The following is a 15,000-nucleotide window of genomic DNA, read 5'->3' on the forward strand; positions in this document are numbered from 1 at the left end:
CAAGCAACTCCACCTTCAGTGGGTGGAGACACACCTCCACGGAAATCATCTAATCAAAAGTTACCACCCACAACTGGGTGGGTCACATCTTCATGGAAACAATCAAAATGCTCCCACCCAGCAATATTGAATGAGGATCAAAGGGCATGGCTTTTCTGGGGTCCACCACAGATTCGGACCAGCACACTTGATAATGTTCCCTGAAGCAGGCCACATGGGGCATTAGGGAAAATGATGAATTCTCTGGAGAATTTCAAAGAGATCATCTGTATATAGAGTGTCTCTGTGATGTCTACCAGCGTCTTTTCCTTGGCACTTCCAGTTGAGATTAAGACATGATTACATCATTTTTCCACTTTAGAATTGCTCAGTGTAGGCGATGGAAAACCCACTTCTAAAAGTAGTTGAAAGGATTAAATGAGGTAAAACACATCACCTACTTAGATTATTTGGCATTTAGTAAGCCTTCATTAAATATCTCATAACTTTCCAATGCCCACACATACATTTTGTTTCATAGCCATTATAGTTCAGCCCAACTCTACGTTATTCAAACCAAAATGTAGAAATAAGCTTTGACTTTTATCTTTCTCTCAACTCTTGCAATTCTTCAGTCATTCATGTTAGTACTAACTTCCAAGTACATTACCACCTCTGCTGCTACCAACATAGATTACCTGCGCTATTGCAATAGTTTCTCAGATATTCTCCCTCCTGCCTCACATGACCCTTTTCCAACTGTCTATTCTTGGCTTTTTTTTTTTTGCATGGACAGGCACCAGGAATCGAACCCGGGTCTCCAGCATGACAGGCAAGAACTCTGCCTGCTGAGCCACCATGGCCCGCCCCTGTCTATTCTTAACACAGCAACCAGGATAAATATTTTTAAAGCTGAATTATGTCATTCATCTGTGGAGAACCTCCAAGTGTTTCACAAATAATTCACAGGAAAAATCAAATTACAAAACTTACATGACCTGCATTCCTGTTAGCTCTAAAATTATCTCCAACTGCTTTTTCACCTCCTCACTCCAGTCCCACCTCTCTCAGCCCCTCTCTGTTCCTGGAGCATAGCTGGCACTCACACATTTCAGCAGTTTTGAGGTTATAATCTCCATTCCCTATGATGTTTTGCCTACAAATATCCTCACAACTCACTGACTTACCACCTTAAATTCCTTGTTCAACTATTACCGTCTTGATGACACCATTCTCATTTCACAACTAAACTTGTAACACTTCCCGCCATTCCTGATGTCTTCACTGAACTTGGTTTTTAATTTTTTTCAATTTTTCCTTTTTTATACTAACATATGTTCAGCTCAAAATTTCTCACTTTATCCACTTTCAGGTGTACAATTAAGTGATATTAATTATATTCACTGTATTGTGCTACCATCATGAATATGCATTGCCTAATGTTTTTCATCACCCATTCTTAACTGTACCCACTAAGCAATGACTCCCTGTTCCTTTTTCTCCCTATCATAAATGTCAGAACTGCTATGACAAACACCCCAAAATCACTAGTTGCCTCACACAATTTGGAAATAAAAAGGTCAAGATCAAGGCATCACCAAATCCTTGCTTTCTCCTGAGGTCTGTAGCATTCTGGTGCAGGCTTGTGGAAATCCTTGGGATTCCTGGTCTTTGTGTCTCTGCCTCCTACCACGTGGGTGTCTTTCACACGTGGTGCCTTCAATTCAACTTATCTCTGATTCTGGTCTCAGAATTTCCTCTTCTATAAGGTATCCAGATGTACAAACTAAAGCCCACCCTCTTTCAGTTTGACCACAAGCAACAGAAGTTCAAAAGATCTTATTCACAAACAAGTCCACATGATAACTGATAATACAGAGGCACCTACTCACAAATGGGCACCCAGGAATGCGGATGAAGGTTAAGAACATGTCTTTGTCTTTGGGGACATAATTCAATACACCACACTCACCCTCCCCTAGTAAACTGTAATCAGTTTTCTTTCTCTATAAATTTATTTATTGTATTTCCTAAAGTCAGATCATACAATATTGTTAGTTTGTGTCTGGCTTATTTCACTCAACATGAAATCTGTTTAATAGTGTTCACAGCAGCATTATTCAAATTTTCAAAAGGTGGAAGCAACCCAGTTGTCCATCAACAGATGAATGGATAAACAAAATGTGGCATATATACATACAAAGGCATATTATTCAGTTATAAAAAGGAATAAAGTTCTCATACATGCAACAGGGATGACATTATGTTAAGTGAAATAAGGCTGTTTTTTATAAAGCATAAACACCATGATATCTACTGAATTTTTATGTTTTGTTTTCGTTTTATACACTATATATATAAGCTCTACAATGAAAAAGTATTTTTGCGGGCGGGCCATGGTGGCTCAGCATGCAAGAATGCTCGCCCTGCCAAGCCAGAGGACCCAGGTTCAATTCCCAGTGCCTGCCCATCTAAAAAAAAAAAAAGTATTTTTGCTTCTGATTGGTACATTTGTAGAAATATCCAGAAAAATGGTAAATAATTTACAAAAAATAAATGACCGATACACATTTGGATTTGTCTTAGTTGGAAGTCACTTTTGCTGTTGGGCAGTAAAAAATAATTCATTTTCATAGTGTAGAATTACCAGGGACTTTAGTCTATCCCCAAAAAGTCACTTATGAGAAAAAATATATTTTACATTGGTTTAGGAATTCAGTAACGGGATTGACTGCTCTATACCACTCTAACAGATTCTTCCACAGACACAATCAAATTTGAAGATAAATAAAGCCTAAATCATTGCAATATATTTATATTTTAGCAAATTATCAGACGCACTGTATTAACTAACAAATACATTGAAAAGGTCAGCATTCTGAACTTCTTTACTTTAAAAACTTGGAAGTACATTTACTTTCTATAATTTTAGAAAATAAAAGACAAAGTAATGGTGAAACAAAAAATCTTATTGCTATCCCATTGCTATCTCACAATATGAAAGATACATATTATGATTTATCATGGACTTTTTTGTTTGCATGGGCTATCATTAACTTTCAAATTAACCATTTTATGATATATATCTGTTCTAGTTTGCTAGCTGCCGGAATGCATCACACCAGAAATGGACTGGCTTTTAATAAAAGGGGATTTATTTTGTTAGTTCTTCAGAGGAAAGGCAGCTAACTTTCCACTGAGGTTCTTTCTTACGTGGGAAGGCACAGGATGGTCTCTGCCATCCTTCTCTCCAGGTCCCTGGGTTCCAACAACTTTCCCCAAGGTGACTTCTTTCTGCATCTCCCAAGGCATGGGCTGAGCTGCAAGTGCTGAGATGAGGAATGCCGAGCTGCTTAGGCTGTGCTACATTGTGGTCTCTCATTTAAGCATCAGCCAATTAAGTCAAACGTCATTCATTGCAGCAGGCACGCCTCCTAGCCAACTGCAGATGTAAATCAGTAACAGATGAGGTTCACGCACCATTGGCTCATGTCAGCAGCAAGAAAACTAGGTACGCTCACCTGGCCAAGTTGACAACTGAATCTAACTACCACAATATCTAAAACAATATTCACCAAATTTTGAAACAAACTCAACTGTAAGAATCCAAGTGAAAATTTTTACCTAAAGCAATACAGTTATCATATTACATTTGAGAATTCTTATCTCTTCACTATGGTAGCTGTAACATAAGGAGTTAAAACATACAAAATGTGACCTCTATTCTTAGTCTAAAATTGCTTTTGTTCATGAAGGGTGAGCATATTTCTGATGTACGATATTCCTTCAGAAAAAGGCATTTATGAATTTCAGTGTCATAGGAGACCATTCACATCTCTTCCAACAGATAAGGCACTTTTCTAACATGATTAGGAATAATGTTCACAAAATTGAATTGATAGAAATGAGGGTCACTGACAATGCCACGCACTGAGGGTTATGTGAGAATAGAGGAACAATGAATACACCTCATGTTAAGGGAATTGGTTATGAAGATTATCACAGATTTTCAGTAAACCTGCAGGTTTTGAATCTGTAGATCCTAGAAAAATAGGCAGGGAAGAAAACTTAGGCACAGACCAAAGAGAGGAAGAGAACATTGAAAAGGACAGTTTGGAGTACACCATAGACAAGGGCAGACACTGTATTTTGCTACATAAAAATCTCAAAATTTAGTGAGTTAAACAATGATTTATTCACATCACAGTTCTGTTGGTTGGCAATGGGGCTGGGGCTGGGCTCATTGGATGGTGTCTCTAGTCTGGCCAAGCTCAGCTGGAATAAGGAAGGGTCACATGCCTCTGAATCACCTACCACATCACCTGGGGACTGGCTGCTGGCTTCCTGGGACATCTTGTTTCTCCTGCATTGATCTTTTATCTTCAGGCATCCTAGCTTGAGTTTGCTCACACAGTAGTCTCAAAGCCCAAGTGTCTTCAGAGAATGAAGGCCTTGGCATGGACCAATTGCCATACACCTTCCAATGAATCTATTAATCAAAGCAATTCACCAGCCCTGCCATGATGGAAGAGGTGGAGAAATAGACTCCACACTAGAAAAAGTGGGAAAAGTATTTTGGTATTTTTGCAATCTATCGAAATCACCTAAAGAACTTTTCAAGGAGTCATCCCTGGGGCATTGATAGGAGAATTAAGAACATGAATGGTGAACTGTCACTTGAAAAAGGTAATGCCCTTTCTGCGCAGTATCCCCAGAGCAGATTTCATGTCTCTGTTCCTCAGGCTATAGATGAATGGGTTCAGCATGGGAGTCACCACTGTGTACATAATGGAAGCAATCATATCCTCAATTTTGGAATTGCTTGACGAAGAAAAGAAGTAAACAATGGCAAGAGTCCCATAGTACAGAAACACCACAGACAGGTGGGAACCACAGGTGGACAAGGCTTTGCAGATCCTCTTGGTGGAGGGGACCCTGAAGATGGTGGCCCCAATGCGGATATAAGATCCCAAAATAGTACTCACTGACAGCAAGAAGATCACTACTGCTTCAGTAAAGATAACTAGATAATTGAGGGAGGTGTCTGAGCAGGTCAGCTTCAGGAGGGCTGAGAGGGCACAGAAGTAGTGGGGGATGGTGTTGTCAGCACAGAAGGACAGGTGGACCAGGAGAAGGGTATGCAGCAGGGCATGGGCACAGGAGCACAACCAGGTCCCAGACACCAACAAGACACACAGCTCCTCCCGCATGATGGTGGAGTAGTGCAGCGGGTGACAGATGGCCACGTACCTGTCATAAGCCATCACTGCAAGAAGAAAACAATCAACACAAGCAAATAGCATATAAAAGTACATCTGGGAAATGCACCCCACATAGGGAATGGTTTTATGATTAGTTAGCATTTCCATCAACATGTTTGGGACAGTGACAGATGAGAAAGCAACATCAGTGAGGGCCAAGTGACCGAGGAAGAAGTACATGGGGGTGTGGAGGCGAGAGTCCAGCCTGATGAGCAGAATAATGAGCAGGTTCCCCAGCACCGTGGTCAGGTACATACCCAGGAAGAGGCAGAACAACCCACCCTGCTGCTCTGGATGGATGGGGAGCCCCAGGAGGAGGAATTCAGACACAACACTCTGGTTCTCCGTCCTCATACTGCTCTTTTCTTTCTTGGGAATTAAGAAAAGTGGGACATGTCAAGGATGTAAAAATAGTGAACATGGCTGTAACATCATGGTAATGTCCTTTTTAGTATAAAATTATTCATTTTTAGCTATACTTATGTTTATTTATCATACTGATGATATATGAAATCAGGTCTCTCTCATTCTGGCTCTAATGATGCATTAAAATTTCATAATAACTGACAAAATTTCATTCCATGGAAACCAGGGGACAGTTTTTCTTCATCCAAGGAATAATTACATGATATAAACCTTATCCCAGATAATGCACTAAACACTGAATAGAGAACAAGGTATGCAAATTCCCTCCATCTATGTGCCAGGCCCTGTGCTGAGTAACGTGTATTTTCTCGTAGACATTGGAAAGGAGGAATAGTGGACCTTCCTTTACCAGTAAGGAAACAGATTCTTAGATTGCTGATGTCACTCCCTAAGGGTATAAAAACGTGTAAGGATGAGAAAGAAGTTTGGGTCGAGACTAAATTACAGTAGACACTGAACTCCTTTGCATCAGATTCCCGCCCGTTGGCAGAAATACCCAAGGACTTGCCTGCCCATAGAAGACACATGGCCATTGTTGCAAGACAGTTAAGGACATACTTTTATTTTGAGGTATCAACCAGAAACCCCTAAAACACTACATGAATTACATACACACACACAAGTTACTGATTTGGGAATTCTAGACAGCTGGGACCAACAGTAATTATGTGGTTCAGTTACCTACACAATCATATAAACCCAACTCATAAATGATGATTAAGATTGAACACACAACACCCAAGAAACAATACAACACACACAAACACTAAAACTGGTACAGTCACAAGACAAACAGAAAACACATTAAACACACATCACATATGGCATACAGATAACTCATTCCCTGAGTCTAGACACACAAATAAAGCACATGCATGAACAAACAGAAGTATGCATATTTTTTTGTATCACACCAAAATCATACAAAAATATACATCAATTGCACTCATGTGCCCCTGTACATTAAGGCAACAGAGAATTCACCTGGTCAAACCCTCCCTCCAGGTGAGGCCTTCCAGCCCCCCAGGGCCCCACACAGTGCAGGTGCAGGTGGGCAGTGTGCGAGTCACCTGGGCCCCATTCACTCACATGCAGTCATACGGTCACTACCTACAATTAAACGAATGGCAAGTACACAAACACAATCAACAAACACACACACACATCACATAAATCTCATAAATGAACAGAAGATCTCACGTACCCACATCGCTGAGTAGACGTTCTGAGCCTCCTCTCCTATGCTGGTTTTAGGAAAAGTCAGAAAACTTGTGCTGCACTTAGGGAGCACCTCGGTCTTCCTTCACATTCCACCTTCACTTGGCTATGATGTCCGTCCAATGGTGAAAAAGTGGGGATTATTGAAGGAGAGCAGGCCAAATATTTGGGATTAGTAATATGGAGTAAGAGACTCCATCATGCACACAAGTGCTAACCTTCCTTAATCAAGCCCTGTTTGGAGCTGTGTGTTCTGGGTTAAAAGGGGAAAAGGCAGGCTATGAATCAATTACATATCACACACCATTATTCATACACACACACACACACACACACACAGAGAGATTCACCACACACAGAGACTGAACTAACAAAGAAAATATGCATTCAACTATATTACATATGCAAGTAAAACCATGTAGACCCACGAAAAATGTATCTGCAGAACTATATTCACACAGATATACCTCTCCAGTGAAAAATTCCCAGCTCAATGTGACCTTTGCAAGCCCTTGGTGAGCTCAGGCACCTTCTGATCCACTTTCCAGAGTCCTTCACTTCTGTGGACGACACGAGAAACAAGGGTGAAGAAAGACTCTGTAAGCCCTGACCTCTAGACCTGCCTATGTACAACCTCAAGCTCCAGAGAAATAGGCAGGAGGTTACTTTTACCAAGCAGAGAGGAGTCAGATAAAGTCCCTAAGCTCCTGGTGAAGGAAATAACCAAGTAGGCTAATTGCCTGCAATTTTCCCTTGGGAGGAGGTTGGATGGGAACTGTAGGGTCTGGGCTCCTAGAGTCACCAGAGAGGGTCCTGGAAATTGGGGACACCCTGGGCCGCTCTCTGCCTGCTCAGAGTTCCACCTGGGGAGCAAGAGCAGTCAGTTGTCCTCCTGCCCTGATGTAGTCGGTGAGTGGTGTCAGAGAACACTGGAACTGAGGGTGGATACTACCAGTCTTTGTTTGTTGGCCTTGAACAATTAAAGCAAATTTCCTCAACCTTGTTTCATTAACTGGAAAGTACAGATAATAATAGTATTGTCATCATGGTGTGATGATTAATATTAAATGAATATAGGGTGCATGGGTAGTTCAGTGGTAGAATTCTCACCTGCCACGTGGGAGACCTGGGATTGATGGTCCATTGCACCTAAAAAAAAAAAATTAAATGAAATAATATATGCTAATGTGCATAATAATTGCAAAATAAACATTAGTTCTCATTATCATTACCTTTGTATCTTCTGAAAATGTAATTGCATGCATCTAAATCTATAGATAAATAATTATTACTCTTGAATTGACAAAATTATTAGAATCTTCAGAATTTAATAACAATCCACACCGTTTATAAAAGAGATTTAAGCTGTTCATAAACAGCAGCAGTTTATGTGATTCAAATTTCAGTAGATCCACCAACCCTATTTTATACCATCTTTGTTGCTCCTCTTGGACTCCACACAATGGACTTTTTTTTACACAGGCACCTGGAATTGAACCCAGGGCCTCCAGCAGGGCAGGCGAGAACTCTGCCTGCTGAGCCACTGTGGCCCACCCTCAACGGATATTTTTACAGAATTCTTCTAAAGTTCTTTCTTTCCCACTTGACACAATCCTCAGCACTCAATCATGCATACAGTCTACTCTATTATTTGGGGCATATTTCTCCTCAAGAAGTTATAATCACCACCAAGACAAAATCTGTGTATTTTATTCCTCCCCTCTCCCCTCATACCCAGAGAATAGCACAATCTGGACACATAACAGGGACTCGTCAAGAGTCAGATTGAAACCAGCCTGTAACATGCAGAGAGAGCACTGACGATACCCTAAGCACAAGTCCTAGCTCACACATCGCTTTTTTCTCCAATTATAACCTCTTACATAAGGGAAAGAGGAAACTAATAGGGGTTAAGAATACTATTTTAATACAAGCTCTATACAACTTTACATAAAACTAGACTAGTTCATTGAAAATAAATTAGTAAATTAAACAGTTCTACAAATGATCACCCCTAAAATTAAGAAATCAACTAAGAAGTAATAACCATATAGTAAATTTACTACTAGTTCCTAAATGTAACAAACCAAGTGAATGTGTTACTTTAAAAGTTGGCAAAATATCAGCATACTGTACATAGTAAGAAGATTTGAAAAGCTAGCTAAAATCAATAGAATTTATTAGGAAAAGCAATTTTCATAAATTAAATTCATTTTAAAGAAGTCTAAAGAAATCCACAACTCATACAAAATCTAAACATCCCTTAAGTGTTGCCATGAAGACTCAATGAACTGTCTTTTTAAATATAAAAGCTTATTAAATCTGGAAGTTTATGGCTTTTCCCTTTTTAAATATTGTACTCAATTTGCTAAAATTGTATAAGAATATTTGTATTATAGATGTGAGACTGATAGAGTATCCTTTACTGGCAGAGTGTATATCTAGTGTATGCATTAAGATAATACCAGCTTCGTAGAATGAGTAGGGTAGAGTCTGAGTTCCCCAGCTGCTAAAATAAATACCATATAATTGGTTGACTTATTGACTCATGGTTTTGAAACTAGGAGAAGACAAAAATAGAGGCATCACAAAGGCAATGCTTTCCCCTTGAAAAGTGGTGTACTGGGCTGGCTGCTAGATATTCTTGAAGTTCCTTGGCTTTTCTGTCACATGGTGATGTTTTCTTCTTTGTCTTCCAGGTTCCATTCTTGATCTTTCCCGTGGCTTTCTCTTTCTACTACCACGTTTCTTCTGCTTATAAAGTGTTCTCCTAGCACAGGTTAAGACCCATCCTCTTTAAGTTGGCCACACCTTAACTAAAACAACATCTCCTAAAGGTCCTTTTCATAATGGATAAACATCACTGTTAATTAAGATTAAGCATCTTTTATCTGGAGAATATAATTCAACCTACCACAGGATTTATTCACTCCTCTTCATTGATCTGTAGAAGTTTATATAGAACTTGTATTATTTCTTCCTTAAATGATTAATAACATTTACCAGCTAGCCATTTTTGCCAGGTTTTTTTTTGGGAGGGGGGCAAGGTTTTTAATGAAAAAGTAGATTTCTTTAATTAATATAGGGCTAATAAAGTTACCTATTACCTTGTTTCTGTTCAAGTTTTTTCAGCCTTATTGATGTATAACTGACATACAATAAGTTGAAGATATTTAAAGTATAAAATTTGATAAGTTTTGAAATATGCATATACAAAGGAAACCAACACAACGATCAAGTGAGCAAAATATCCAACACCCTACAATATTTCTTCATTTCACTTGGTAATCCATTCCACCTTCAATTCTCTTTTCACTCCATCTTCTTTATAACCAGGCAGGGACTGCTCTGCTCTCATTTAATAGAGATTACTTTGACATTTTAGAAATTTACATAAATGGAATCATACAGTGTTTACCATTTTTTGTTTTATTCCTTTCACTCAGGCTAAATATTTTCATAATTAAGAGTACGTAATATTGGTAAGGTCTAGACAAGAAGGTTAATGTCACAAGTTAGAGAGCTCAGAAGTATGTCTATCCATTAGTATACACGTGATTTATAACATTAGGCTCTGTAGAGCAGTCTTTTCATAAACGGAGGTAAGATAATTGGGAATCCACATGGAAAAATGAAATTAGAACCCTGCCTCACACCAAATACAAAAATTAACTCCAGACAAATTATAAACTTATATATGCAAAAGAAAGCTAAAAATACTAAAAGATAAATCTTTGTCTCCCCAAGGTAGGAAAACAGTTCTTAAATAAGACTCAGAAAGTTCTTACCATAAAGGAAAAGAATAATAAAGTACACCAGGTTAAAATTAAATCCTTCTGCTCTGTTTATCAAAAGACATAATACAGTAAAAAGACAAATGTCAGCTTAGTAAAAGATATTCAAAATTCATAAAACCTACAGTCGTATTAAGAATATGTAAGAATCCCTAGAAATGAAAGAGGAAAAGGCCAGGAAAAAATGTATACCCATAACTATATGAAAGGATGCTGAATTTCACTAATAATCAGTGAAATTCAGATTAAATTATAAGGGGGGACCACTACACTATATATGCATCGAATAGAAAAAAACTAGTAGTCAGAGAACAGATACAAAGGTTGAAAAGGATGTGGAACAATAAAAGTTGTATGCTACTGGGAGCATAAATTGGTGTAATCAGTTTGTAAAATGATTTGTTATATATATGATAGGTAAGATACATATATTTTATAAATTTCACTCCTACATATATATTTCAGAGAAACACATACACATGTGCAAGAAGAGATCTGTATAAAAATGTTTAATACAGATATTAAAGTTTTGCAACAAAAACTGGAAATAACTCAAATGTACACCTATGGTAGAATGAACAAATTAATTGTATAAATTGTGGTATATTCATAAAATGGATGAATTAGCAGTAACAGTGAATGAAATAGAGACTTTGACATAGCAAAGTAGATGAACCTCACAAACATGTTAAATGGAAAATTGTCTCATTCACAATATCATCCCAAAATTTAAAATAGTAGAGTATAAACCTGTAAGAAATGGGCAGGACATATATGATGGGAAAGGGCAAATTTTACTGAAGGACCTAAAATAAAACCTAAAATTTTAAAAAGAGACATGCTAGAGTCTAGTTGCTAGTTGGAAGACCTAATTTTATAAAGATGTTAATTTCCCTCAAATCAATATATAAATTCAATCCAATTATACTCAATAACCCAAGAGGATTATTTATTAAATTTCATAAAATAATAACAATCTTCTCTAGAAGAGAAAATGTGCAAGAAAACAAAGACAACTTTTAAAATGAATCACATCCTACCTAATTAAACAACCTACTGTAAAACTATAGAAACTCAAAGTGTGGTATTGCCATAGGAACAGGCAGATAAGTAACCTAAGTAGTCTAGAAACAGAACCATATAAAGAATTTAGAATTCCCTGAATATAATTAAGGTTGAATGCCCTTTCATATGTTCAGTTATTTGCGTTTCTTCTGTAAATTGTTCATCTAGAGCTCTGACCCATTTTCTTTGTGCATGGAAGGCAGAATTTGAGAGTGATGAATTTGGATATTCAGCAGAAGAAATTCCCAAACTAAATGTGGAAAATTCAGTCTGGCTGCTCTTTGTAGCTTATAGTAAAATGTGAGAGGAAAGAGTTGAGTTTGATAATTGAACACTTGCATACAAAGAAAACAGAAATTAATGGTCTGGAAAATTCTGGGCTTCCAGAAAGTGAGACCCCAGAGAATGGTGCCCCACATGAGGATTTAACCAAACATAGAACCAGGCAGCCATAACAGGGCAAGTGAGGATTTGAGATAGAGTTACCCAGAAAGGATCTGTGGGAAGCTCTCATGTCTAATGGACATAATTCCAGCGTACTACATAGAAAACTAACAAGAGTGTTATGGGATCTCTATAAATGGAACCACTGCCAGTCTGGACTAAAAGGGACAGAAAAGGGACAAATTGAGGGAAAAATAAGTTCAAAAGCAGAACCATGGAAGCTAAGGTCTTACCTTGGCCAGGAGAGTGGACCCAGCCATTCACTTGGAGAGGGTGAGTTTGTTCCAAAGGCAGAGGGTGCACCTTCCACCTCATGCTCAGGAAGAATTTTGCCGCCCCAGGCCTTAGAAAGATTGGAGCACATAAACCGGGGCTTGGTGGAACCTGGCTGCCACCCCATTGCTCTAGAGGGATTGAGCATGTGCCCCAGAGATTGCAGAGATCCTGGGTGCTGCCCTGAAGCTTGGAGAGGGTGGATCCAAGAGAAGGGCTGTCCCCTCCATGTGCCCAAGTGTTTCAACTCACCACCGAGTTCGGAGAAAGGGCAAGGCTGTTGAGTACGTCCTTGGAAAGGGTGGGTGTGGTAGTTATATTCAGGTGTCAACTTGGCCAGGTGAAGATGCCTAGTTCTATTGCTGTGGATATAAGCCAATGGCATATGAACCTCACCTGTTGGTGATTACATCTGCAGTCAGCTAGGAGGCATGCCTGCTGCAATGCAGGATATTTGATTTAATTGGCTGGTGCTTAAATGAGAGAGGTCAACATAGCACAGCCCAAGCAGCTCAGCATACCTCATCTCAGCACTTGCAGCTCAGCCCAGGCCTTTGGAGATGAAGAAAGGAATCATCCCAGGGAACATCGTTGGAACTCAGAGGACTGGAGAGAAGGCCAGCAGAGATTGCCCTGTGCCTTCCCATGTAAGAAAGAACCTCAGTTGAAAGTTAGCTGCTTTTCCTCTGAAGAACTAACTAAATAAATCCCCTTTTATTGAAAGCCAATTCATCTCTGATGTGTTGCATTCTGGCAGCTAGCGAACTAGAACAGTGGGACTGCTGTTTTCAATAGCCCTAAGGATAAATAACTCTCAGATTTTGAAATCCAATGGAGAGTGCTCTGCAGTTTTTCAGAATTGTTTGGGTCCTGTGAACCCTGTTTATTTACCGTTCCATTTGTCCCTATGACAATAAAAACCGTATTCTATAACTACCCCTCCTTTATATATTGGAAGCAGATAATTTGTTCTGAGTTTCTCAGGTCCACAGCCAGACTAGAATTTCTTGCCTCAAAACAGACCATGCTGTAACTGACCTTGATTAGATTTTGTATTGACTTTGTATGGTATTTTTATTGTTCCTGAAATGGTTTAAGGCTTTTGTGATATTGTAATGGATTGAACGCATTTTGTATATGGAACAAACATGTCTTTTTTTGGGTGCAATGATAGAATATGCTGATTTGAAACTATTATGTACCTCAGAAATGCCATTTTTTAATCCTGAACCAATCTTGTGGGGGCAGCCATTTCTTTTAATCCTGATTCAGTATTGTAGGTGGAAACTTTTGATTAGGTTATCTCCCATGGAGATGTGGTGCGTTCAATTGTGAGTGTGAACTTTTTCTTAGATGGAGATATGACTCCACCCATTCAAGGGGGATCTTGATTAGTTTACTAGAATACTTTAAAAGAGGAGACATTTTGGAGAATCCTAGGATGCAGACATAGACACAGATGTTTGGAGATGCAGATGCTTGGAGAACAGCTGCTTCAGAAGTGCAGAGACAGATGTTTGGAGATGCTTGGAGTGTTGACAGGGAGAGCAGATGCCTAGACATGGACAGAGTCTGGCAGACATTGCCATGAGCATTCCCATGAGATGCTAAGCAAGCCAGAACCCAAAGTTATGTCCTGGAGGAACCAAGTGAAGGCCCACTGGTGCTTAAAGAGGAAAATACTGGCATCAGAAGTGTAAGCTACGAACTGGGAATAAGGACCAATAGATGCCAGCCACATGCCCTCCCAGCTGACAGAGGTGTTCTGATGCATCAGCCTTCCTGGAGTGAAAGTAACATCTTGGGGCCTTAATTTGGACATTTTCACAGCCTCAGAATTGCAACTTGCAACTTATTAAATTCTTTTTTTTTAAATCCATTCCATTTCTGGTATATTGCTTTCTGGCAGCAATAGCAAAATAATACATGGTGGTAGTGGCTTCTGGCTGTTCCTAATATATGGGTTGGCCCACCAGTCCCTTTTTATCACCTCATATCTTTTATCATTTGTGTAAACAAGTGTATTATATCAAATTTCCTCTGTTTAAGAGACCTCAAGTGTCTTCCTTTTTCCAGCTGGACTCTGGCTGATACATTAATTCTTTCTCAGTAATATGTGGCTCAAATATTTTGTCTAAGTCTTATATGTCATGCTTTTTCTTTCAATTGTCTTTTGGTGAAAAGAAGTGTTTCCCTTAAATGAGTGACGAGCACTAAGAAATAGTGCTGATGAAGTTCATGAAAATATTCCTCTATATTTTTATCTAAAAATTTGTAGTTTTGTTTCTCACACACAAGTATTTAATAATAACAAAAGCAACAGTAACTACAACTAACATTTACATGCCACGTACTATATGCCAGAAACTGTTCTTCATATATATTGATACAATACTTTTCAAAAGAGGCCTGTACTTTTTTCTGTTTTTACAGATTATGAAACTTAACCACAACTTTTTAATTTTGTATTTTATGTACAACAGAGAGTCAATTACATTATTTTTAAGATGGATACACAATCGTCCTTGCACCACTTCTTG

The 15,000-nt window shown here is 38.8% G+C and overlaps 1 protein-coding gene and 1 long non-coding RNA gene across 6 annotated transcripts in view; both read right to left on the minus strand.

Moving 5' to 3' along the window:
• The window catches only part of LOC143659661 (uncharacterized), a 224,843-nt gene that overhangs the window by 175,736 nt on the left and 34,107 nt on the right, over positions 1 to 15,000 (minus strand). For 3 of the 5 annotated variants that reach the window (XR_013163630.1, XR_013163632.1, XR_013163634.1), the window contains 2 exons: positions 7,995 to 8,033; positions 7,352 to 7,444 (listed from right to left, as the gene is read on the minus strand). This is a non-coding gene — a long non-coding RNA (uncharacterized LOC143659661). Of the gene's footprint in view, positions 1 to 5,670; positions 7,138 to 7,351; positions 7,445 to 7,994; positions 8,034 to 15,000 lie in introns of those variants that run through there. The other 2 variants (XR_013163635.1, XR_013163636.1) reach the window with 2 other exon arrangements.
• LOC143659653 (olfactory receptor 1J2-like) lies at positions 3,021 to 5,596 on the minus strand. The gene has a single exon (XM_077132846.1). It carries the CDS (start codon positions 5,592 to 5,594, stop codon positions 4,653 to 4,655), a length of 942 nt encoding a protein of 313 aa, XP_076988961.1. The 5' UTR covers positions 5,595 to 5,596; the 3' UTR covers positions 3,021 to 4,652.

Source organism: Tamandua tetradactyla, chromosome 2 (genome assembly GCF_023851605.1).
Source record: "Tamandua tetradactyla isolate mTamTet1 chromosome 2, mTamTet1.pri, whole genome shotgun sequence".
NCBI lineage: Eukaryota > Metazoa > Chordata > Mammalia > Pilosa > Myrmecophagidae > Tamandua > Tamandua tetradactyla.